General features: G+C 48.5%; 1 protein-coding gene across 1 annotated transcript in view; it reads left to right on the top strand.

Moving 5' to 3' along the window:
* LOC106597605 (E3 ubiquitin-protein ligase RBBP6-like) overlaps positions 1–21,962 on the top strand; it is a 39,596-nt gene extending 17,634 nt beyond the window's left edge. The window contains 11 exon segments of the mRNA XM_045721263.1: positions 4,601–4,689; positions 7,027–7,123; positions 7,424–7,566; positions 11,087–11,259; positions 11,722–11,825; positions 13,869–14,089; positions 16,511–16,855; positions 17,121–17,227; positions 18,060–18,075; positions 19,241–21,744; positions 21,930–21,962. Coding sequence (XP_045577219.1) covers positions 4,601–4,689; positions 7,027–7,123; positions 7,424–7,566; positions 11,087–11,259; positions 11,722–11,825; positions 13,869–14,089; positions 16,511–16,855; positions 17,121–17,227; positions 18,060–18,075; positions 19,241–20,681 — 2,736 coding nt within the window. The 3' untranslated portion in view covers positions 20,682–21,744; positions 21,930–21,962.
* The last annotated feature ends 1,775 nt before the right edge of the window (positions 21,963–23,737 follow it).

Here is a 23,737-nt window from a genome sequence, read left to right as displayed (position 1 = left end):
GGTTAGACGCAGACTGACCGGGTTAGACGCAGACTGACCAGGTTAGACGCAGACTGACCAGGTTAGACGCAGACTGACCAGGTTAGACGCAGACTGACCAGGTTAGACGCAGACTGACCAGGTTAGACGCAGACTGACTAGGTTAGACGCAGACTGACTAGGTTAGACGCAGACTGACTAGGTTAGACGCAGACTGACTAGGTTAGACGCAGACTGACTAGGTTAGACGCTGATCTATCAGACTGACTAGGTTAGACACAGACTGACTAGTTGTCTTTCTCCTCTCCCCTCCCCTGTCTATATACTAGTTGTCTTTCTCCCCTCCCCTGTCTATATACTAGTTGTCTTTCTCCCCTCCCCTGTCTATATACTAGTTGTCTTTCTCCCCTCCCCTGTCTATATACTAGTTGTCTTTCTCCCTCCCCTGTCTATATACTAGTTGTCTTTCTCCCCTCCCCTGTCTATATACTAGTTGTCTTTCTCCCCTCCCCTGTCTATATACTAGTTGTCTTTCTCCCCTCCCCTGTCTATATACTAGTTGTCTTTCTCCCCTCCACTGTCTATATACTAGTTGTCTTTCTCCTCTCCCCTGTCTATATACTAGTTGTCTTTCTCCTCTCCCCTGTCTATATACTAGTTGTCTTTCTCCCTCTCCCCTGTCTATATACTAGTTGTCTTTCTCCTCTCTCTCCCTGTCTATATACTAGTTGTCTTTCTCCTCTCCCTGTCTATATACTAGTTGTCTTTCTCCCCTCCCCTGTCTATATACTAGTTGTCTTTCTCCCCTCCCCTGTCTATATACTAGTTGTCTTTCTCCTCTCCCCTGTCTATATACTAGTTGTCTTTCCCCCTCCCTCCCCTGTCTATATACTAGTTGTCTTTCTCTCTCCCTCCCCTGTCTATATACTAGTTGTCTTTCTCCTCTCCCCTGTCTATATACTAGTTGTCTTTCTCCTCTCCCCTGTCTATATACTAGTTGTCTTTCTCCCCTCCCCTGTCTATATACTAGTTGTCTTCTCTCCCCTCCCCTGTCTATATACTAGTTGTCTTTCTCCTCTCCCCTGTCTATATACTAGTTGTCTTTCTCCTCTCCCCTGTCTATATACTAGTTGTCTTTCTCCTCTCCCCTGTCTATATACTAGTTGTCTTTCTCCCCTCCCCTGTCTATATACTAGTTGTCTTTCTCCCCTCCCCTGTCTATATACTAGTTGTCTTTCTCCCCTCCCCTGTCTATATACTAGTTGTCTTTCTCCCCTCCCCTGTCTATATACTAGTTGTCTTTCTCCCCTGTCTATATACTAGTTGTCTTTCTCCTCTCCCCTGTCTATATACTAGTTGTCTTTCTCCTCTCCCCTGTCTATATACTAGTTGTCTTTCTCCTCTCCCCTGTCTATATACTAGTTGTCTTTCTCCCCTCCCCTGTCTATATACTAGTTGTCTTTCTCCCTCCCCTGTCTATATACTAGTTGTCTTTCTCCCTCCCCTGTCTATATACTAGTTGTCTTTCTCCCTCCCCTGTCTATATACTAGTTGTCTTTCTCCCCTCCCCTGTCTATATACTAGTTGTCTTTCTCCTCTCCCCTCCCCTGTCTATATACTAGTTGTCTTTCTCCTCTCCCTCCCCTGTCTATATACTAGTTGTCTTTCTCCTCTCCCCTGTCTATATACTAGTTGTCTTTCTCCCTCTCCCTGTCTATATACTAGTTGTCTTTCTCCCTCCCCTGTCTATATACTAGTTGTCTTTCTCCCCTCCCCTGTCTATATACTAGTTGTCTTTCTCCCTCCCCTGTCTATATACTAGTTGTCTTTCTCCTCTCCCCTGTCTATATACTAGTTGTCTTTCTCCCTCCTCTCCTGTCTATATACTAGTTGTCTTTCTCCCTCCCCTGTCTATATACTAGTTGTCTTTCTCCTCTCCCCTGTCTATATACTAGTTGTCTTTCTCCCCTCCCTGTCTATATACTAGTTGTCTTTCTCCCTCCCCTGTCTATATACTAGTTGTCTTTCTCCCCTCCCTGTCTATATACTAGTTGTCTTTCTCCTCCCCTCCCCTGTCTATATACTAGTTGTCTTTCTCCCCTCCCCTGTCTATATACTAGTTGTCTTTCTCCCCTCCCCTGTCTATATACTAGTTGTCTTTCTCCCTCCCCTGTCTATATACTAGTTGTCTTTCTCCTCTCCCCTGTCTATATACTAGTTGTCTTTCTCCCTCCCCTGTCTATATACTAGTTGTCTTTCTCCTCTCCCCCCCCTGTCTATATACTAGTTGTCTTTCTCCTCTCCCCTGTCTATATACTAGTTGTCTTTCTCCTCTCCCCTGTCTATATACTAGTTGTCTTTCTCCCTCCCCTGTCTATATACTAGTTGTCTTTCTCCTCTCCCCTGTCTATATACTAGTTGTCTTTCTCCCCTCCCCTGTCTATATACTAGTTGTCTTTCTCCTCTCCTCTCCCCTGTCTATATACTAGTTGTCTTTCTCCCCTCCCCTCCCCTGTCTATATACTAGTTGTCTTTCTCCCCTCCCCTGTCTATATACTAGTTGTCTTTCTCCCTCCCCTGTCTATATACTAGTTGTCTTTCTCCCCTCCCCTGTCTATATACTAGTTGTCTTTCTCCTCTCCCCTCTCTATATACTAGTTGTCTTTCTCCTCTCCCCTGTCTATATACTAGTTGTCTTTCTCCTCTCCCCTGTCTATATACTAGTTGTCTTTCTCCTCTCCCCTGTCTATATACTAGTTGTCTTTCTCCTCTCCCCTGTCTATATACTAGTTGTCTTTCTCCTCTCCCCTGTCTATATACTAGTTGTCTTTCTCCCCTCCCCTGTCTATATACTGAAGTCCAATTAAGATCAAATTCTAATTTACAACGACGGCCTACACCTGCCAATCCCGGACGACGCTGGGCCAATTGTGCGCCGCCCTATGGGACTCCCAATCACGGCCTGTTGTGTGTGTGTGACAGCCTGGATTCGAACCAGGTTGTCTGTAGTGACGCCTCTAGCACTGAGATGCAGTGCCTTAGCCCACTTTCTCCCTTCCCCGTACTCCTATCCTCTCCCATTTCCTGGAGACTGATTCCTTGTGGTTTTTTGCTCGAGGCATTCGCCAATATCTAGAAGCCTTGTTTGTTTTTCTGTGTCCTTTATGGGAAAGATAATTTCCAAGAGCTTTAGATGAGCAATACAGCCGAAAGCTACTTACCAACCTTAAACATCTTCTATTCCACCTAACGTAGTGAGGCTGGCACCAACCACTAGACACTCAGACTTGTTCTCATGCATTTGGCTGGTTGATCCTGTCTGGATGTTCCTGTCAGACCTCCCATTGACCAGCACCACCCAGGAGTCCTGTCTGGTTGATCCTGTCTGGTTGATCCTGTCTGGAGTCCCAGACGCAGGTTGCAGCAGCAGCTACCTCTTTACAGGATACAGGCTGTGTTTAGCAGGGGGGTGCTGCAGCAGCTACCTCTTTACAGGATACAGGCTGTGTTTAGCAGGATGCTGCAGCAGCAACCTCTTTACAGGATACAGGCTGTGTTTAGCAGGATGCTGCAGCAGCAACAGCTACCTCTTTACAGGATACAGGCTGTGTTTAGCAGGATGCTGCTGCTGCTGCAGCAGCTACCTCTTTACAGGATACAGGCTGTGTTTAGCAGGATGCTGCAGCAGCTACCTCTTTACAGGATACAGGCTGTGTTTAGCAGGATGCTGCAGCAGCTACCTCTTTACAGGATACAGGCTGTGTTTAGCAGGATGCTGCAGCAGCAGCTACCTCTTTACAGGATACAGGCTGTGTTTAGCAGGATGCTGCAGCAGCAGCTACCTCTTTACAGGATACAGGCTGTGTTTAGCAGGATGCTGCAGCAGCAGCTACCTCTTTACAGGATACAGGCTGTGTTTAGCAGGATGCTGCAGCAGCAGCTACCTCTTTACAGGATACAGACTGTGTTTAGCAGGATGCAGCGTAGTCAGTGTTGCAGTTGGAAATACAATGGACAGAGCTGCTATTGAGAGTGACTTTGTTCCACGACGTTGTTCCCTGCTGAACACGGCCCCAGATAGAAATACCATGGATAGAGCTGCTGTTGAAGACTTCTTGTTCTACGTGTCAGAGAAACATGTCTGTTTTATACATTTCTATCTGACGTTGTTCCCTGCTGAACACGGACCCAGGGCGTCAAATCTAATTTTTATTGGTCACATGGTCAGCAGGTGTTAATGTGAGTGTAGTGAAATGCTTGTGCTTCTAGTTCCGACCGTGCAGTAATATCTAACATGTAATATAACCTAACAATTTCACAACAACTACCTTATACACACAAGGGTAAAGGAATGAATAAGAATATGTACATATAAATATATGGATGAGTGATGGCCGAACGGCATAGACAAGATGCAGTAGATGGTATAGAATACAGTATTTACACATGGGAAACAAAATACTGCATATACTGCATAGGAACGCGAAGCGAGGCGGTCATCTCTGCCTGCCTGCCTGCCTGCCTGTCTGTCTGTCTGTCTGTCTGTCTGTCTGTCCTCTTCCACCCCTGGTGTCTATCTAACTGTGTCGTATATCCTGCTGACATCATTTCCTGGAAACAGACGGGGAACCTGGCGGAGGCCAACGCCTCGGAGGACGACAAGATCAGAGCCATGATGTCACAGTCCAACCACGAGTACGACCCCATACAGTGAGTATTACCACCCAGTCCGAGTACGACCCCATACAGTGAGTATTACCACCCAGTCCGAGTACGACCCCATACAGTGAGTATTACCACCCAGTCCGAGTACGACCCCATACAGTGAGTATTACCACCCAGTCCGAGTACGACCCCATACAGTGAGTATTACCACCCAGTCCGAGTACGACCCCATACAGTGAGTATTACCACCCAGTCCGAGTACGACCCCATACAGTGAGTATTACCACCCAGTCCGAGTACGACCCCATACAGTGAGTATTACCACGCAGTCCGAGTACGACCCCATACAGTGAGTATTACCACCCAGTCCGAGTACGACCCCATACAGTGAGTATTACCACACAGTCTGAGTACGACCCCATACAGTGAGTACCAGGATGTAGCAGCAGCTCTATCCTGTAACTGAACCAGGATGTAACTGCAGCAGCTCTATCCTGTAACTGAACCAGGATGTAACTGCAGCAGCTCTATCCTGTAACTGAACCAGGATGTAACTGCAGCTCTATCCTGTAACTGAACCAGGATGTAGCAGCAGCTCTATCCTGTAACTGAACCAGGATGTAACTGCAGCAGCTCTATCCTGTAACTGAACCAGGATGTAGCAGCAGCTCTATCCTGTAACTGAACCAGGATGTAGCAGCAGCTCTATCCTGTAACTGAACCAGGATGTAGCAGCAGCTCTATCCTGTAACTGAACCAGGATGTAGCAGCAGCTCTATCCTGTAACTGAACCAGGATGTAACAGCAGCTCTATCCTGTAACTGAACCAGAATGTAACTGCAGCAGCTCTATCCTGTAACTGAACCAGGATGTAACTGCAGCAGCTCTATCCTGTAACTGAACCAGGATGTAACTGCAGCAGCTCTATCCTGTAACTGAACCAGGATGTAACTGCAGCAGCTCTATCCTGTAACTGAACCAGGATGTAACTGCAGCAGCTCTATCCTGTAACTGAACCAGGATGTAGCAGCAGCTCTATCCTGTAACTGAACCAGGATGTAGCAGCAGCTCTATCCTGTAACTGAACCAGGATGTAACTGCAGCAGCTCTATCCTGTAACTGAACCAGGATGTAACTGCAGCAGCTCTATCCTGTAACTGAACCAGGATGTAACTGCAGCAGCTCTATCCTGTAACTGAACCAGGATGTAGCAGCAGCTCTATCCTGTAACTGAACCAGGATGTAGCAGCAGCTCTATCCTGTAACTGAACCAGGATGTAGCAGCAGCTCTATCCTGTAACTGAACCAGGATGTAACAGCAGCTCTATCCTGTAACTGAACCAGGATGTAACAGCAGCTCTATCCTGTAACTGAACCAGGATGTAAGCAGCAGCTCTATCCTGTAACTGAACCAGGATGTAACTGCAGCAGCTCTATCCTGTAACTGAACCAGGATGTAACTGCAGCAGCTCTATCCTGTAACTGAACCAGGATGTAACTGCAGCAGCTCTATCCTGTAACTGAACCAGGATGTAACTGCAGCAGCTCTATCCTGTAACTGAACCAGGATGTAACTGCAGCAGCTCTATCCTGTAACTGAACCAGGATGTAACTGCAGCAGCTCTATCCTGTAACTGAACCAGGATGTAACTGCAGCAGCTCTATCCTGTAACTGAACCAGGATGTAACTGCAGCAGCTCTATCCTGTAACTGAACCAGGATGTAACTGCAGCAGCTCTATCCTGTAACTGAACCAGGATGTAACTGCAGCAGCTCTATCCTGTAACTGAACCAGGATGTAACTGCAGCAGCTCTATCCTGTAACTGAACCAGGATGTAACTGCAGCAGCTCTATCCTGTAACTGAACCAGGATGTAACTGCAGCAGCTCTATCCTGTAACTGAACCAGGATGTAACTGCAGCAGCTCTATCCTGTAACTGAACCAGGATGTAACTGCAGCAGCTCTATCCTGTAACTGAACCAGGATGTAACTGCAGCAGCTCTATCCTGTAACTGAACCAGGATGTAACTGCAGCAGCTCTATCCTGTAACTGAACCAGGATGTAACTGCAGCAGCTCTATCCTGTAACTGAACCAGGATGTAACTGCAGCAGCTCTATCCTGTAACTGAACCAGGATGTAACTGCAGCAGCTCTATCCTGTAACTGAACCAGGATGTAGCAGCAGCAGCTCTATCCTGTAACTGAACCAGGATGTAACTGCAGCAGCTCTATCCTGTAACTGAACCAGGATGTAGCAGCAGCTCTATCCTGTAACTGAACCAGGATGTAGCAGCAGCAGCTCTATCCTGTAACTGAACCAGGATGTAACTGTGTTAATGTTGTGTTAATGTTGTGTTAATGTTGTATTCGTGCTATTAGTTATGTGAAGAAGTTGACGGGTCCCCCTCCAGCCAACTACACCTGTTATCGCTGTGGGAAGAACGGACACCACATCAGGAACTGTCCTACCAACGGGGTAACACAGCACTACCTTGGTTTGTGTGTTATCGTTGTCCAGGGCAACCCAGTGTGTGTGTGTGTGTGTGTGTGTGTGTGTGTGTGTGTGTGTGTGTTCGTTGTCAAGAGCAACCCAGTGTGTGTGTGTGTCATCGTTGTCCATAGCAACCCAGTGTGTGTGTGTGTTATCGTTGTCCAGAGCAACCCAGTAAATGTGTGTGTGTGTGTGTTATCGTTGTCCAGAACAAGCCAGTAAGTGTGTGTGTGTGTGTGTTATCGTTGTCCAGAACAACCCAGTAAGTGTGTGTGTGTGTGTCAGAAGGAGAAAGGGTTTGAGCCGCCCCAGAGGATCAAGAAGAGCACCGGGATCCCCCGGTCCTTCATGAAGGAGGTGGACGACCCGTCTATAAAGGGGGCCATGCTGACCAACACCGGCCGCTACGCCGTCCCTACTATAGACGCGTGAGTTACTGCTGACCAACACCGGCCGCTACGCCGTCCCTACTATAGACGCGTGAGTTACTGTTGACCAACACCGCCGCTACGCCGTCCCTACTATAGACGCGTGAGTTACTGTTGACCAACACCGCCGCTACGCCGTCCCTACTATAGACGCGTGAGTTACTGCTGACCAACACCGCCGCTACGCCGTCCCTACTATAGACGCGTGAGTTACTGTTGACCAACACCGGCCGCTACGCCGTCCCTACTATAGACGCGTGAGTTACTGCTGACCAACACCGGCCGCTACGCCGTCCCCTACTATAGACGCGTGAGTTACTGCTGACCAACACCGGCCGCTACGCCGTCCCTACTATAGACGCGTGAGTTACTGCTGACCAACACCGCCGCTACGCCGTCCCTACTATAGACGCGTGAGTTACTGCTGACCAACACCGGCCGCTACGCCGTCCCTACTATAGACGCGTGAGTTACTGCTGACCAACACCGGCCGCTACGCCGTCCCCTACTATAGACGCGTGAGTTACTGCTGACCAACACCGCCGCTACGCCGTCCCTACTATAGACGCGTGAGTTACTGTTGACCAACACCGCCGCTACGCCGTCCCTACTATAGACGCGTGAGTTACTGCTGACCAACACCGCCGCTACGCCGTCCCTACTATAGACGCGTGAGTTACTGCTGACCAACACCGGCCGCTACGCCGTCCCTACTATAGACGCGTGAGTTACTGTTGACCAACACCGCCGCTACGCCGTCCCTACTATAGACGCGTGAGTTACTGCTGACCAACACCGGCCGCTACGCCGTCCCTACTATAGACGCGTGAGTTACTGTTGACCAACACCGCCGCTACGCCGTCCCTACTATAGACGCGTGAGTTACTGCTGACCAACACCGGCCGCTACGCCGTCCCTACTATAGACGCGTGAGTTACTGCTGACCAACACCGGCCGCTACGCCGTCCCTACTATAGACGCGTGAGTTACTGCTGACCAACACCGGCCGCTACGCCGTCCCTACTATAGACGCGTGAGTTACTGTTGACCAACACCGGCCGCTACGCCGTCCCTACTATAGACGCGTGAGTTACTGCTGACCAACACCGCCGCTACGCCGTCCCTACTATAGACGCGTGAGTTACTGCTGACCAACACCGCCGCTACGCCGTCCCTACTATAGACGCGTGAGTTACTGCTGACCAACACCGGCCGCTACGCCGTCCCTACTATAGACGCGTGAGTTACTGTTGACCAACACCGGCCGCTACGCCGTCCCTACTATAGACGCGTGAGTTACTGCTGACCAACACGCCGCTACGCCGTCCCTACTATAGACGCGTGAGTTACTGCTGACCAACACCGGCCGCTACGCCGTCCCTACTATAGACGCGTGAGTTACTGCTGACCAACACCGCCGCTACGCCGTCCCTACTATAGACGCGTGAGTTACTGCTGACCAACACCGGCCGCTACGCCGTCCCTACTATAGACGCGTGAGTTACTGCTGACCAACACGGCCGCTACGCCGTCCCTACTATAGACGCGTGAGTTACTGCTGACCAACACCGGCCGCTACGCCGTCCCTACTATAGACGCGTGAGTTACTGCTGACCAACACGGCCGCTACGCCGTCCCTACTATAGACGCGTGAGTTACTGCTGACCAACACCGCCGCTACGCCGTCCCTACTATAGACGCGTGAGTTACTGCTGACCAACACCGGCCGCTACGCCGTCCCTACTATAGACGCGTGAGTTACTGCTGACCAACACCGGCCGCTACGCCGTCCCTACTATAGACGCGTGAGTTACTGCTGACCAACACCGGCCGCTACGCCGTCCCTACTATAGACGCGTGAGTTACTGCTGACCAACACCGGCCGCTACGCCGTCCCTACTATAGACGCGTGAGTTACTGCTGACCAACACCGGCCGCTACGCCGTCCCTACTATAGACGCGTGAGTTACTGCTGACCAACACCGGCCGCTACGCCGTCCCTACTATAGACGCGTGAGTTACTGCTGACCAACACCGCCGCTACGCCGTCCCTACTATAGACGCGTGAGTTACTGCTGACCAACACCGGCCGCTACGCCGTCCCTACTATAGACGCGTGAGTTACTGCTGACCAACACCGCCGCTACGCCGTCCCTACTATAGACGCGTGAGTTACTGCTGACCAACACCGGCCGCTACGCCGTCCCTACTATAGACGCGTGAGTTACTGCTGACCAACACCGGCCGCTACGCCGTCCCTACTATAGACGCGTGAGTTACTGCTGACCAACACCGGCCGCTACGCCGTCCCTACTATAGACGCGTGAGTTACTGTTGACCAACACCGGCCGCTACGCCGTCCCTACTATAGACGCGTGAGTTACTGCTGACCAACACCGGCCGCTACGCCGTCCCTACTATAGACGCGTGAGTTACTGCTGACCAACACGGCCGCTACGCCGTCCCTACTATAGACGCGTGAGTTACTGCTGACCAACACCGGCCGCTACGCCGTCCCTACTATAGACGCGTGAGTTACTGCTGACCAACACCGGCCGCTACGCTTCGTCCCTACTATAGACGCGTGAGTTACTGCTGACCAACACCGGCCGCTACGCCGTCCCTACTATAGACGCGTGAGTTACTGCTGACCAACACCGCCGCTACGCCGTCCCTACTATAGACGCGTGAGTTACTGCTGACCAACACCGGCCGCTACGCCGTCCCTACTATAGACGCGTGAGTTACTGCTGACCAACACCGGCCGCTACGCCGTCCCTACTATAGACGCGTGAGTTACTGCTGACCAACACGGCCGCTACGCCGTCCCTACTATAGACGCGTGAGTTACTGCTGACCAACACGGCCGCTACGCCGTCCCTACTGTAGACGCGTGAGTTACTGCTGACCAACACCGGCCGCTACGCCGTCCCTACTATAGACGCGTGAGTTACTGTTGACCTCTGACCCCGTCCCCCTGACTTCCACGTGGACGAGGGGAGAACTCCGTCCCTACTATAGAAAGAGCGTATTTTCATCAGAATCATAAAGCCTAGTCAAATCAAATCTTATTGGTCACATGTTTAGCAGGTGTTAATGTGAGTGTAGTGAAATGCTTGTGCTTCTAGTTCCGACCGTGCAGTAATATCTAACATGTAATATAACCTAACAATTTCACAACAACTACCTTATACACACAAGGGTAAAGGAATGAATAAGAATATGTACATATAAATATATGGATGAGCGATGGCCAAACGGCATAGGCAAGATGCAGTAGATGGTATAGAGTACAGTATTTACATATGAGATGAGTAATGTAGGGTATGAAAACATTATATAAAGTGGAATTGTTTAAAGTGACTAGTGATACATTTAATTACATCCGATTTTTTAATTATTAAAGTGGTCAGAGATTTGAGTCATCACCTCAGACATGAGCTTTAGAAAGGTTAAGGTTAGTCTGACCTTTAACCCCTGACGTCTAACCCGTAAACCTGTGTGTGTGTGTCCTCCACAGTGAGGCCTACGCTTTAGGTAAGAAGGAGAGGCCTCCGTTCGTCCCCAGGGACCAGTCCAGTTCCGAGGAGGACGAGGACCCGGTCCCTGATGAGCTGCTCTGTCTGCTGTGTAAAGACCTGATGACTGACGCTGTGGTCATACCCTGCTGCGGCAACTCCTACTGCGACGACTGTGAGTCAACAAACACACACCACCTCTCCTCTCCCTCAGGTATCCCTAGTGACTGATGCTGTCTCCTCAGGTATCCCTAGTGACTGATGCTGTCTCCTCAGGTATCCCTAGTGACTGATGCTGTCTCCTCAGGTATCCCTAGTGACTGATGCTGTCTCCTCAGGTATCCCTAGTGACTGATGCTGTCTCCTCAGGTATCCCTAGTGACTGATGCTGTCTCCTCAGGTATCCGTAGTGACTGATGCTGTCTCCTCAGGTATCCCTAGTGACTGATGCTGTCTCCTCAGGTATCCGTAGTGACTGATGCTGTCTCCTCTCCTCAGGTATCCGTAGTGACTGATGCTGTCTCCTCTCCTCAGGTATCCATAGTGACTGATGCTGTCTCCTCAGGTATCCGTAGTGACTGATGCTGTCTCCTCTCCTCAGGTATCCATAGTGACTGACGCTGTCTCCTCTCCTCAGGTATCCGTACGTCTCTGCTGGAGTCAGAGGAACATGTTTGTCCCACCTGTAGCCAATCGAATGTCTCCCCTGACGCCCTCATAGCCAATAAGTTCCTACGCCAGGTAAAACTCTCTCGGCACCGCCTGCTCAACCCTGGGCTTTATTTAGTGAGATAACGTGGAGGAAATATTTTCTACAATATATAGTGTCTTCAGAAAGTATTCAGACCCCTTGACTTTTCCCACATTTTGTTACTTTACAGCCTTATTCTAAAATGGATTAAATCTACACACAATGCCCATAATGACATCACAATGACCCATAATGACATCACAATGCCCCATAATGACAAAGTAAAAACAGATTTTGAGATTTTGGAAAATGTATTAAGAATAAATAAATAAAAAAATTAAATATTACATTTACATAAGTATTCAGACCCTTTACTCAGTACTTTGTTAAAGCACCTTTGGCAGTGATTACAGCCTTGAGTCTTCTTTGGTATGACGCTACAAGCTTGGCACAACTGTATTTGGGGAGTTTCTCCCATTCTTCTCTGTAGATCCTCTCAAGCTCTGTCAGGTTGGATGGGGAGCGTCGCTGCACAGCTATTTTCAGGTCTCTCCAGAGATGTTTGATCGGGTTCAAGTCCGGGCTCTGGCTGGGCCACTCAAGAACATTCAGAGACGTGTCCTGAAGCCACTCCTGCGTTGTCTTGGCTGTGTGCTTAGGGTCGGTGTCCTGTTGGAAGGTAAAGCGTCACCCCAGTCTGAGGTGCGGAGCGCTCTGAAGCAGGTTTTCATCAAGGATCTCTCTGTACTTTGCTCCGTTCGTCTTTCCCTCGATCCTGACTAGTCTCCCAGTTCCTGCCGCTGAAAAACATCCCCACAGCATGATGCTGCCACCACCATGCTTCACCGTAGGGATGGTGCCAGGTTTCTTCCAGACATGATGCTTGGAATTCTTGCCAAGGAGTTCAATCTTGGTTAAAACAGACCAGAGAATCTTGTTTGGCCGGGCGGCCAGCTCTAGGAAGAGTCTTGGTGGTTCAAAACTTCTTCCATTTCAGAATGATGGAGGCCACTGTGTTCTTGGGGACCTTCAATACTGTATAAATGTTTTGGTACCCTTCCCCAGATCTGTGCCTTGACACAATCCTGTCTCTGAGCTCTACGGACAATTTCTTCAACCTCGTGGCTTGGTTTTTTGCTCTGACATGCACTGTCAACTGTGGGACCTTATATAGACAGGTGTGTGCCTTTCCAAATCATGTCCAATCAATTTAATTTACCACAGGGGGACTCCAATCAAGTTGTAGAAACATCTCAAGGACGATCTATGGAAACAGGAAGCACCTGAGCTCAATTTCAACTCTCATAGCAAAATTTGCTAACATTTATTAAAACCTGTTTTCACTTTGTCATTATGGGGTGTTGCGATGTCATTATGGGGTGTTGCGATGTCATTATGGGGTTGCGATGTCATTATGGGGTGTTGCGATGTCATTATGGGGTGTTGCGATGTCATTGGGTATATGTCATTATGGGGTGTTGTGTGTAGATTGAGCGAACTTTTTTAATCCATTTTAGAATATAGGCTGGGGTCTGAATACTTTCGACCGCACTGTATATTCAATACTATGTACTGTTAAAAAAGATTCAATATAAAAATAAAATAAAATGACATACTGTTCATGTAACATACTATAGAAATATGTTGAATTCATTAGTAATATACTGTAGAAATATGTTGAATTCATTAGTAATATACTGTAGAAATATGTTGAATTCATTAGTAATATACTGTAGAAATATGTTGAATTCATTAGTAATATACTGTAGAAATATGTTGAATTCATTAGTAATATACTGTAGAAATATGTTGAATTCATTAGTAACATACTGTAGAAATATGTTGAATTCCTCTCCTTCCCTCTCCCTCCCTCTTCCCTCCCTCTTCCCTCCCTCTCCCTCCCTCTCCTCTCCCTCTCCCCTCCCTCCCCTCCTCTCCCTCTCTCTCCCTCTTCTCTCCCTCTTCTCTCCCTCTTCTCTCCCTCTTCTCTCCCTCTTCTCTCCCTCTTCTCTCCCTCTTCTCTCCCTCTTCTCTCCCTCTTCTCTCCCTCTCCTTTTTCCCCCTCCCTCCTCTCCTCACCTCTCCCTCCCTAGGCGGTAAATAACTTTAAGAACGAGACCGGTTACACCAACCGCATGATGACGAGAGTAGCCCAGCCCCCCGTCGTCCCCACCCCTCCTCTCCAGCCTCAATCCCGCCCTCAGTGCCCGCTCCAGCCTATCAGGAGCCAGCAGGACCCTCTCATGCCCCGCCCTCCAGCCTTAGACACGCCACCATTGGCTCAGCAGCAGCAGCAGGTTGGCCCGCCCCTCAGGTAAGATAAATGTAGTTGTCACTAGTGTTAAATGCTGAATAACCCCCCAGGTGTCTGGGTGACATTTTCCTCTCACGTCTATTGTGTTATTTACACCGTAGAGTCGGGGAACCATAATAACTCCTCCCACATGGCTGCTGGCTCCTCCTATAACTCAACGGGGCCCTCCCCCAGCACCCAACCAATCACAACAACACGCTTATTATAACAAAGTAAGATTCTCTCTCTTAAAATGGCTCTTTCTCTTTCTTTCTCTCTCCTTCTTTCTTTCTGTCTCGTTCTCTCTCTCCCTCTCTCTCTCTGTCTCCCTCTCTCTGTCTCTCTCTCTCATAGACACAGCCAGTGAAACAGAGGTGTCTGTGAGGTTGAGGTAGGTTTTAGTAACGATGCTACATGTCTGTTTTTCCAGAGAGCCAGAGAGTGGAGGAGTTCAGTCTGTGGTGGTCTCAGCCGACCCCCCTCTAGCCAAGGTGAACAACACACACACACACACACACACACACACACACACACACACACACACACACACACACACACACACACACCTTCCAAATGGATCGGGTCTGTAATATCAGACGTCACGTTGTTGTTGCTACCAGAGTGTGTGTGTGTTGTTGTCTATAGGGATATCGTGTTCCAGTGATGGGTCAACCCCAGTCTGACGGTCACTCCTCCCTGCAGAGGACAGGTAACCCCCCTCCTCCAATTCACACTAACCTGTTGAGGACAGACGTTCTGCCTGGCCAACAGCCAATGGCATCGCACGGCGCGAAATACAAAAACCAACTAAAATTACCACAATTCAATTTTCTCAAACAATCAACTATTTTACACCATTTTAAAGATAAGACTCTCGTTAATCGAACCACATTGTCCGATTTCAAAAAGGCTTTACAGCGAAAGCAAAACATTAGATTATGTCAGGAGAGTACCCATCCAAAAAAATATTCACACAGCTATTTTCAAGCTAGCATATATGTCACAAAAACCAAACCACAGCTAAATGCAGCACTAACCTTTGATGATCTTCATCAGATGACACACCTAGGACATTATGTTATACAATACATGCATGTTTTGTTCAATCAAGTTCATATTTATATAAAAAAACAGCTTTTTACATTAGCATGTGACGTTCAGAACTAGCATTCCCACCGCAAACTTCCGGTGAATTTACTAAATTACTCACGATAAACGTTCACAAAAAACATAATTACTTTAAGAATAATAGATAGAGAACTCCTTTATGCAATCGCTATGTCCGATTTTAAAATCGCTTTCGGCGAAAGCACATTTTGCAATATTCTGAGTACATAGCTCAGCCATCATGGCTAGCTATTTTGACACCCACCAAGTTTGGTGCTCACTAAACTCAGTATTTATATATTAGAAAAATTGGATTACCTTTGCTGTTCTTCGTCAGAATGCACTCCCTGTCACGGTTGTCGTAGGGTCGAGTGGACCAAAACGCTGCAGGAATATGTCCTCCTCTTTTTATTATGGACAAAACAACCAAAAAAAACACAACGACGAATAACAGGCTGGCACAAAGCTATACACACAATCTCCCACAAAATCCCCATGACAAAACACACCCCTAATTATAGGACTATCCGAAGGGTAACGCGCGAGCGCATTTCGTGACAAAAAAAATTCAAAATATTCCATTACCGTACTTAGAAGCATGTCAAACGCTGTTTAAAATCAATTGTTATGCTATTTTTCTCGTAAAATAGCGATAATATTCCAACCGGGCAACGTTGTTATTCATTCAAAGACTGAAAGAAAAAAAATTGAAGTCTCGTGAACGCGCATCTCCAGTCTCACTGTCCCCAGGCTGACCACTTACAAACTCTGCTGCTGTTCTTTGCCCAGAGACAGCAGACACCCCATTCCACTTTCTGGCGGCTTTAGAGAGCCAATGGAAGCCTTAGAAAGTGTCACGTTACAGCACAGATGCTGTATTTTCGATAGAGATGCAACAGAAGGACAACAAATGGTCAGACAGGGCACTTCCTGTACAGAATCTTCTCAGGTTTTTTGCCTGCCATATGAGTTCTGTTATACTCACAGACACCATTAAAACAGTTTTAGAAACTTTAGAGTGTTTTCTATCCAAATCTACTAATTATATGCATATTCTAGTTTCTGGGCAGGAGTAATAACCAGATTAAATCGGGTACGTTTTTTTTATCCGGCCGTGAAAATACTGCCCCCTATCCCAAAGAAGTTAACGGTGTTGTTCTCCTCCTAAACGACAGGTCCTCCACCCAGGTCCAATCCTCCCAGACTTCCTGAAGGACCAGTCCATTGGGACAGATACAGGTGTGTGTGTTTTATCTCTGTGTTACCTGCCTTTGCTCAGTCATCTCTTGCCTCACCTGACTAATGATGTCACGTCCTGTTCCTGTCTCTCTCCAGCCCCTCAGGTCGTGGCAGGAACCATAGCGACCGCGCCCCTCCCTCCCAGCCTCTGCCGCCCTCCAACGTGCCACCCCCTCTCTACAACCCTCCCTCCATTTTCTCCTCCCCTCTCCCCCATCCGCCAGGTGTCATACCCCCCACTACCCGCCTCCCCACTTCCCCCCCCGGGCAACAGCCCCCCTCCAGCTTCTCCCTGCCCCCTCCTGGCTACACCCCCACCCCAGGAGTCACCAACCCCCCTGGGCGCCCCCAACACCCAGCCCCCCTCACCGGGAAGCCAATCCCCTCTTCCTTCCTGTCCAAGGATGAGTTCTACAGACAACAGAAGAGACTGAAGGATAAGTGAGTAGACTGACATTCTGCCTGTTTAGTGGGTGGTCTTCCTCTGTTCTGATGGACTGACTGTTAGCCCGCTGAACTAAAGTCTCAGGCCAAGTCTGTTTCGATCGCTCTAGTTTTATCGTTTCAAAACGGAAACCAAGGAAAACTTTTTTTTTTTTGAACGCTCGTTTAAACTTTTTTGCGGTATTGCTTCTCTCTCGTCTTACTCTCTCCTACTGTTGTCCAAATATGTTCCTCTTTCTTCCTGTCGTCCCCCCACCCCCAGCTCCCACTGTCGCTACGGTAACCGGGAAAAGTCCAAGCTGGATGAGTTCACGAACGACTTCGCCAAAGAGCTGCTAGAGTACAGAAAGATCCAGAAGGAGAGGAGACGTCTTATTCCAGGTATAATACTCATATAATACAGAAGGAGAGGAGACGCTCTTATTCCAGGTATAATACTCATATAATACAGAATGAGAGGAAACACTCTTATTCCAGGTATAATACTCATATAATACAGAAGGAGAGGAGACGCTCTTATTCCAGGTATAATACTCATATAATACAGAATGAGAGGAAACACTCTTATTCCAGGTATTATACTCATATAATACAGAAAGATCCAGAAGGAGAGGAGACGCTCTTATTCCAGGTATAATACTCATATAATACAGAAAGATCCAGAAGGAGAGGAGATGCTCTTATTCCAGGTATAATACTCATATAATACAGAAAGATCCAGAAGGAGAGGAGACGCTCTTATTCCAGGTATAATACTCATATAATACAGAAGGAGAGGAGACGCTCTTATTCCAGGTATAATACTCATATAATACAGGAGAGACACTCTTATTCCAGGTATAATACAGAAGGAGAGGAGACGCTCTTATTCCAGGTATAATACTCATATAATACAGAAGGAGAGGAGACTCTTTTATTCCTGGTATAATACTCATATAATACAGAAGGAGAGGAGACGCTCTTATTCCAGGTATAATACTCATATAATACAGAAGGAGAGGAGACGCTCTTATTCCAGGTATAATACTCATATAATACAGAAGGAGAGGAGACACTCTTATTCCAGGTATAATACTCATATAATACAGAAGGAGAGGAGACACTCTTATTCCAGGTATAATACTCATATAATACGGAAGGAGAGGAGACGCTCTTATTCCAGGTATAATACTCATATAATACGAAGACAGAAGGAGAGGAGAGCGCTCTTATTCCAGGTATTATACTCATATAATACAGAAGGAGAGGAGATGCTCTTATTCCAGGTATAATACTCATATAATACCCAGAAGGAGAGGAGACGCTCTTATTCCAGGTATTATACTCATATAATACAGAAGGAGAGGAGACGCTCTTATTCCAGGTATAATACTCATATAATACAGAAGGAGAGGAGACGCTCTTATTCCAGGTATAATACTCATATAATACAGAAGGAGAGGAGACGCTCTTATTCCAGGTATAATACTCATATAATACAGAAGGAGAGGAGACGCTCTTATTCCAGGTATAATACTCATATAATACGGAAGGAGAGGAGACGCTCTTATTCCAGGTATAATACTCATATAATACAGAAGGAGAGGAGACGCTCTTATTCCAGGTATAATACTCATATAATACAGAAGGAGAGGAGACGCTCTTATTCCAGGTATAATACTCATATAATACAGAAAGATCCAGAAGGTGAGGAGACGCTCTTATTCCAGGTATAATACTCATATAATACAGAAGGAGAGGAGACGCTCTTATTCCAGGTATAATACTCATATAATACAGAAGGAGAGGAGACGCTCTTATTCCAGGTATAATACTCATATAATACAGAAAGATCCAGAAGGAGAGGAGACGCTCTTATTCCAGGTATTATACTCATATAATACAGAAGGAGAGGAGATGCTCTTATTCCTGGTATAATACTCATATAATACAGAAGGAGAGGAGACGCTCTTATTCCAGGTATTATACTCATATAATACAGAAGGAGAGGAGACGCTCTTATTCCAGGTATAATACTCATATAATACAGAAGGAGAGGAGACGCTCTTATTCCAGGTATAATACTCATATAATACAGAAAGATAATACTCGTTTAATACCTATGCAATTTTCACATAGTACTCATAACTGTAATAAAATACTCCTATAATACTTGTATAATAGTATTCTATACCTGCGTAGTAGTATTATATACTCACAATAGTATTGTATACTACTCACACTTAATCTCTTCCCCACCTCTCTCTCTCTCTCCCTCTCCATCTGTCCATCTCTCTCTCTCCCTCTCCATCTGTCCATCTCTCTCTCTTTTTCTCTCCCTCTCCATCTGTCCATTTCTCTCTCTCTCTCTCTCTCTCTCTCTCTCTCTCTCTCTCTCTCCAGGTCCAGGTCTTCCTACAGTAGCTCATCCTACTCCAAATCCCGTTCCCGTTCTCGTTCATACTCCCGTTCCTCCAGTCGTTCCAGATCCCGTTCCAGGTCCCGTTCCAGATCCCGTTCCAGGTCTTACTCCCGCTCCTCTCCGTACTCCCGCCGCCGCGGACGACCTCGCGGCTACCGCTCCCGTTCCCGTGGCTACCGCCGATCGCGCTCGCCGCCGCCTTTCAGGGACCGAGACGGTGCGGGACGGGGTAGAGGACGGGGACGAGGTTACCGGTCACGCTCTAAATCACCTGGCCAAGGTGGGTACCGAACCCACACTCCTCCACCCCCAAGCTCCAGGAAACCTGTCGTCGCTGGGCCTCCACCGGAAGGTGAGAGGAAATACCCGGGCCGGATCCGGGAGAGGGATCGGGAGCCGGCGGCGTACGACCGTGGTCCAGAGCACAATGACCCGTACGAGAGGGAGAGGTACCGGGAGTGGGAGAAGGAGTACAGAGAATGGTACGAGAAATACTTCAAAAACTACAACTCCCACGACCCTCCTCCTCCCAATAACCCCCCTCCCTACAGGGGCCGACCCGCCTTTAGTTTCACCCCGGTGCCACCCCCAGCCGGACGAGACAGAGACCCCTTCAACCCTCCTCCACCCTCTGACTTTTACCCCTCCCCTCGACACCGCCTGGGTCGTGGATCTTCCCCCTTCAGCCGTGAGAGGAGGCGAGGTGAAGACTATCCCCCTCCCTCCTCAAACCCTTCCCCCAGGGGCAGGAACCAGCCAATGACTTACCAGGAGAAGTGTGCCGAGCACTTTGGTAATCTGCCGGTGACCCGGTCAGCCAATCAGGATCCTCAGACGCCGTTGAAGGTCGCTAAGGGTGACAGAGATCCGTCGTCGAGCGTCGCCGCGACCTCCGACCTGAAAGAGCAGAAGCACAGGAAGAGGAGGAAGACTGAGCAAGGGAAAGAGGAAGAGGAGTCCTTCAGTGCATCGGACTCTACGGACGACGCTCGGAAAGAAGAGGAGGAGAAGAAGAAGAGAACCAGGAGTACTCCCGTTGGTTCGTCAAGCCATGATGACTCCACCCCCGTACGGGACGAGCCAATAGACAGCGACTCCTCAGACCTAGTCCCCCCGGACAAAGCTGACAGGTGGACCAGGGACGTTAAGGAGAAGGAAGTGAGGAGAAAGAGTGACAAGGTGTATAAACGCAGACCGGATTCCAGAGCAGCGAGGAAAGACTCATCGTCCAAGAGCTGGAAGACCGCAAGAGATAGAGACGTAGAGACGGACCAGGACAAGACCGGTACAGCCCGGGATAAGACCACCCCAGCCAGAACGGCCTACCAAGAGACTTCTCTAACAGAACCGTCAGTCAAACGGGTTAAAGATGAATCCATTCCCTTCCAACCAGACACTTCCACTTCCCCCAAAGAGAGGTAGAACTCATATCCCCTGCACCTTTAGCATCAGCTCCCAAACGACCTCCTCCTAAACCCCACCCAGACTCATTCAAACCGGTTAGAACTGACCCAAACCAGTTTAAACCTGTCAGAACCGACCCAGACCAGTTCAACACAGTTCAAATCCACCCAGACTCATTCAAACCGGTTAGAACTGACCCAAACCGGTTTAAACCTGTCAGAACCGACCCAGACCAGTTCAACACAGTTAGAACTGACCTAAACCAGTTTAAACCAGTTAGAACCGGCCCAGACCAGTTTAAACCAGTTAGAACCGACCCAGACCAGTTCAACACAGTTAGAACTGACCTAAACCAGTTTAAACCAGTTAGAACCGACCCAGACCAGTTTAAACCGTTCAGAACCGACCTAAACCAGTTCAACACAGTTAGAACCGACCCAGACCAGTTTAAACCAGTTAGAACCGACCCAAACCAGTTTAAACCTGTCAGAACAGACCTGGACCATTCCAGACCAGCCAAGGAGGAGCAGAGAGGGAAGAGAGATACAGGGGTTCGGCAGGACAGGGGCTCAGGGAGAGAGGCCAAGCCCAGGAGAGAGGCTGACAACAGGCTGGGTAGAGAGCAGGAGAGAGCCTCTGGCAAAGCTCCAGACACCAAATCTGAGAAGAGGAGGAGGAAGGAGGAGGAGGAGGAGGAAGAGGGGAAAGAGAGGAAAACAAGAAAGGAAGAGAGGAGTATGTCTGATAAAGAGATGGACGTGCCCCAAATCAAATCTCCCAGTGTGGAGCTCACCGACACCGTAAAAACCTGCAACCTCAAACGTGACGTAGAGAAGGAGACGGAAAGAGAGGACGAGAGAGCTTCCGTAAGGCCTCTGATGGAGAGTGGGATGAAAGGAGGAGAAACTCAGAGGAAGATCAAGACCAACAGAGAAGAAGGGAGGAGGACCGCTGGGGTTGTGAGCGTGGCCGGAGGAACAGAGGCAGCCAATCAGAGCAGCTGTATAAAGGGAAGCAAAGCCAAGAGGGTCCGTAGGGTCCTAGCGTCCGACGGACCAGGAACCGTAGTGGACTACACCAGGTGAGACTGGCTGTCTGGGGAACTGACTGTTTCCTCTAATAGTAACTAGTGTTTACCTGACTGGAATGACAGGAAGTCTCTCTGGGATAACACATGATACAGTCCTACTCAGTCCTCCAGGGGGCAGTAGTCCTGTGTGGTGGAGGAGGTGGTGTCTATATTAACTGTGTTGTTGTGTAATACAGCACCAGTCCTCCAGGGGGCAGTAGTCCTGTGTGGTGGAGGAGGTGGTGTCTATATTAACTGTGTTGTTGTGTAATACAGCACCAGTCCTCCAGGGGGCAGTAGTCCTGTGTGGTGGAGGAGGTGGTGTCTATATTAACTGTGTTGTTGTGTAATACAGCACCAGTCCTCCAGGGGGCAGTAGTCCTGTGTGGTGGAGGAGGTGGTGTCTATATTAACTGTGTTGTTGTGTAATACAGCACCAGTCCTCCAGGGGGCAGTAGTCCTGTGTGGTGGAGGAGGTGGTGTCTATATTAACTGTGTTGTTGTGTAATACAGCACCAGTCCTCCAGGGGGCAGTAGTCCTGTGTGGTGGAGGAGGTGGTGTCTATATTAACTGTGTTGTTGTGTAATACAGCACCAGTCCTCCAGGGGGCAGTAGTCCTGTGTGGTGGAGGAGGTGGTGTCTATATTAACTGTGTTGTTGTGTAATACAGCACCAGTCCTCCAGGGGGCAGTAGTCCTGTGTGGTGGAGGAGGTGGTGTCTATATTAACTGTGTTGTTGTGTAATACAGCACCAGTCCTCCAGGGGGCAGTAGTCCTGTGTGGTGGAGGTGGTGTCTATATTAACTGTGTGTTGTTGTGTAATACAGCACCAGTCCTCCAGGGGGCAGTAGTCCTGTGTGGTGGAGGAGGTGGTGTCTATATTAACTGTGTTGTTGTGTAATACAGCACCAGTCCTCCAGGGGGCAGTAGTCCTGTGCGGTGGAGGAGGTGGTGTCTATATTAACTGTGTTGTTGTGTAATACAGCACCAGTCCTCCAGGGGGCAGTAGTCCTGTGTGGTGGAGGAGGTGGTGTCTATATTAACTGTGTTGTTGTGTAATACAGCACCAGTCCTCCAGGGGGCAGTAGTCCTGTGTGGTGGAGGTGGTGTCTATATTAACTGTGTGTTGTTGTGTAATACAGCACCAGTCCTCCAGGGGGCAGTAGTCCTGTGTGGTGGAGGAGGTGGTGTCTATATTAACTGTGTTGTTGTGTAATACAGCACCAGTCCTCCAGGGGGCAGTAGTCCTGTGTGGTGGAGGAGGTGGTGTCTATATTAACTGTGTTGTTGTGTAATACAGCACCAGTCCTCCAGGGGGCAGTAGTCCTGTGTGGTGGAGGAGGTGGTGCCTATATTAACTGTGTGTTGTTGTGTAATACAGCACCAGTCCTCCAGGGGGCAGTAGTGCTGTGTGTGGTGATGGAGCAGACGGCAGAGCAGAGCAGAGGAAGACTGTCGTTAAAACACTGGAGGAATACACCAACAACATCTCGACACCTGCTGACGGCCATATTGTACTCATACAGGTCAGAGACACACAGCTCTACACCTGTTAGACCAGATAGTACTCATACAGGAGACACACAGCTCTACACCTGTTAGACCAGATAGTACTCATACAGGTCAGAGACACACAGCTCTACACCTGTTAGACCAGATAGTACTCATACAGGTCAGAGACACACAGCTCTACACCTGTTAGACCAGATAGTACTCATACAGGTCAGAGACACACAGCTCTACACCTGTTAGACCAGATAGTACTCATACAGGTCAGAGACACACAGCTCTACACCTGTTAGACCAGATAGTACTCATACAGGTCAGAGACACACAGCTCTACACCTGTTAGACCAGATAGTACTCATACAGGTCAGAGACACACAGCTCTACACCTGTTAGACCAGATAGTACTCATACAGGTCAGAGACACACAGCTCTACACCTGTTAGACCAGATAGTACTCATACAGGTCAGAGACACACAGCTCTACACCTGTTAGAC

The sequence above is a fragment of the Salmo salar genome, chromosome ssa06 (assembly GCF_905237065.1).
Source record: "Salmo salar chromosome ssa06, Ssal_v3.1, whole genome shotgun sequence".
Lineage (NCBI taxonomy): Eukaryota > Metazoa > Chordata > Actinopteri > Salmoniformes > Salmonidae > Salmo > Salmo salar.
Note: the sequence above shows the minus strand (reverse complement) of the source record. Positions and strands in the feature narration are given on the sequence as shown.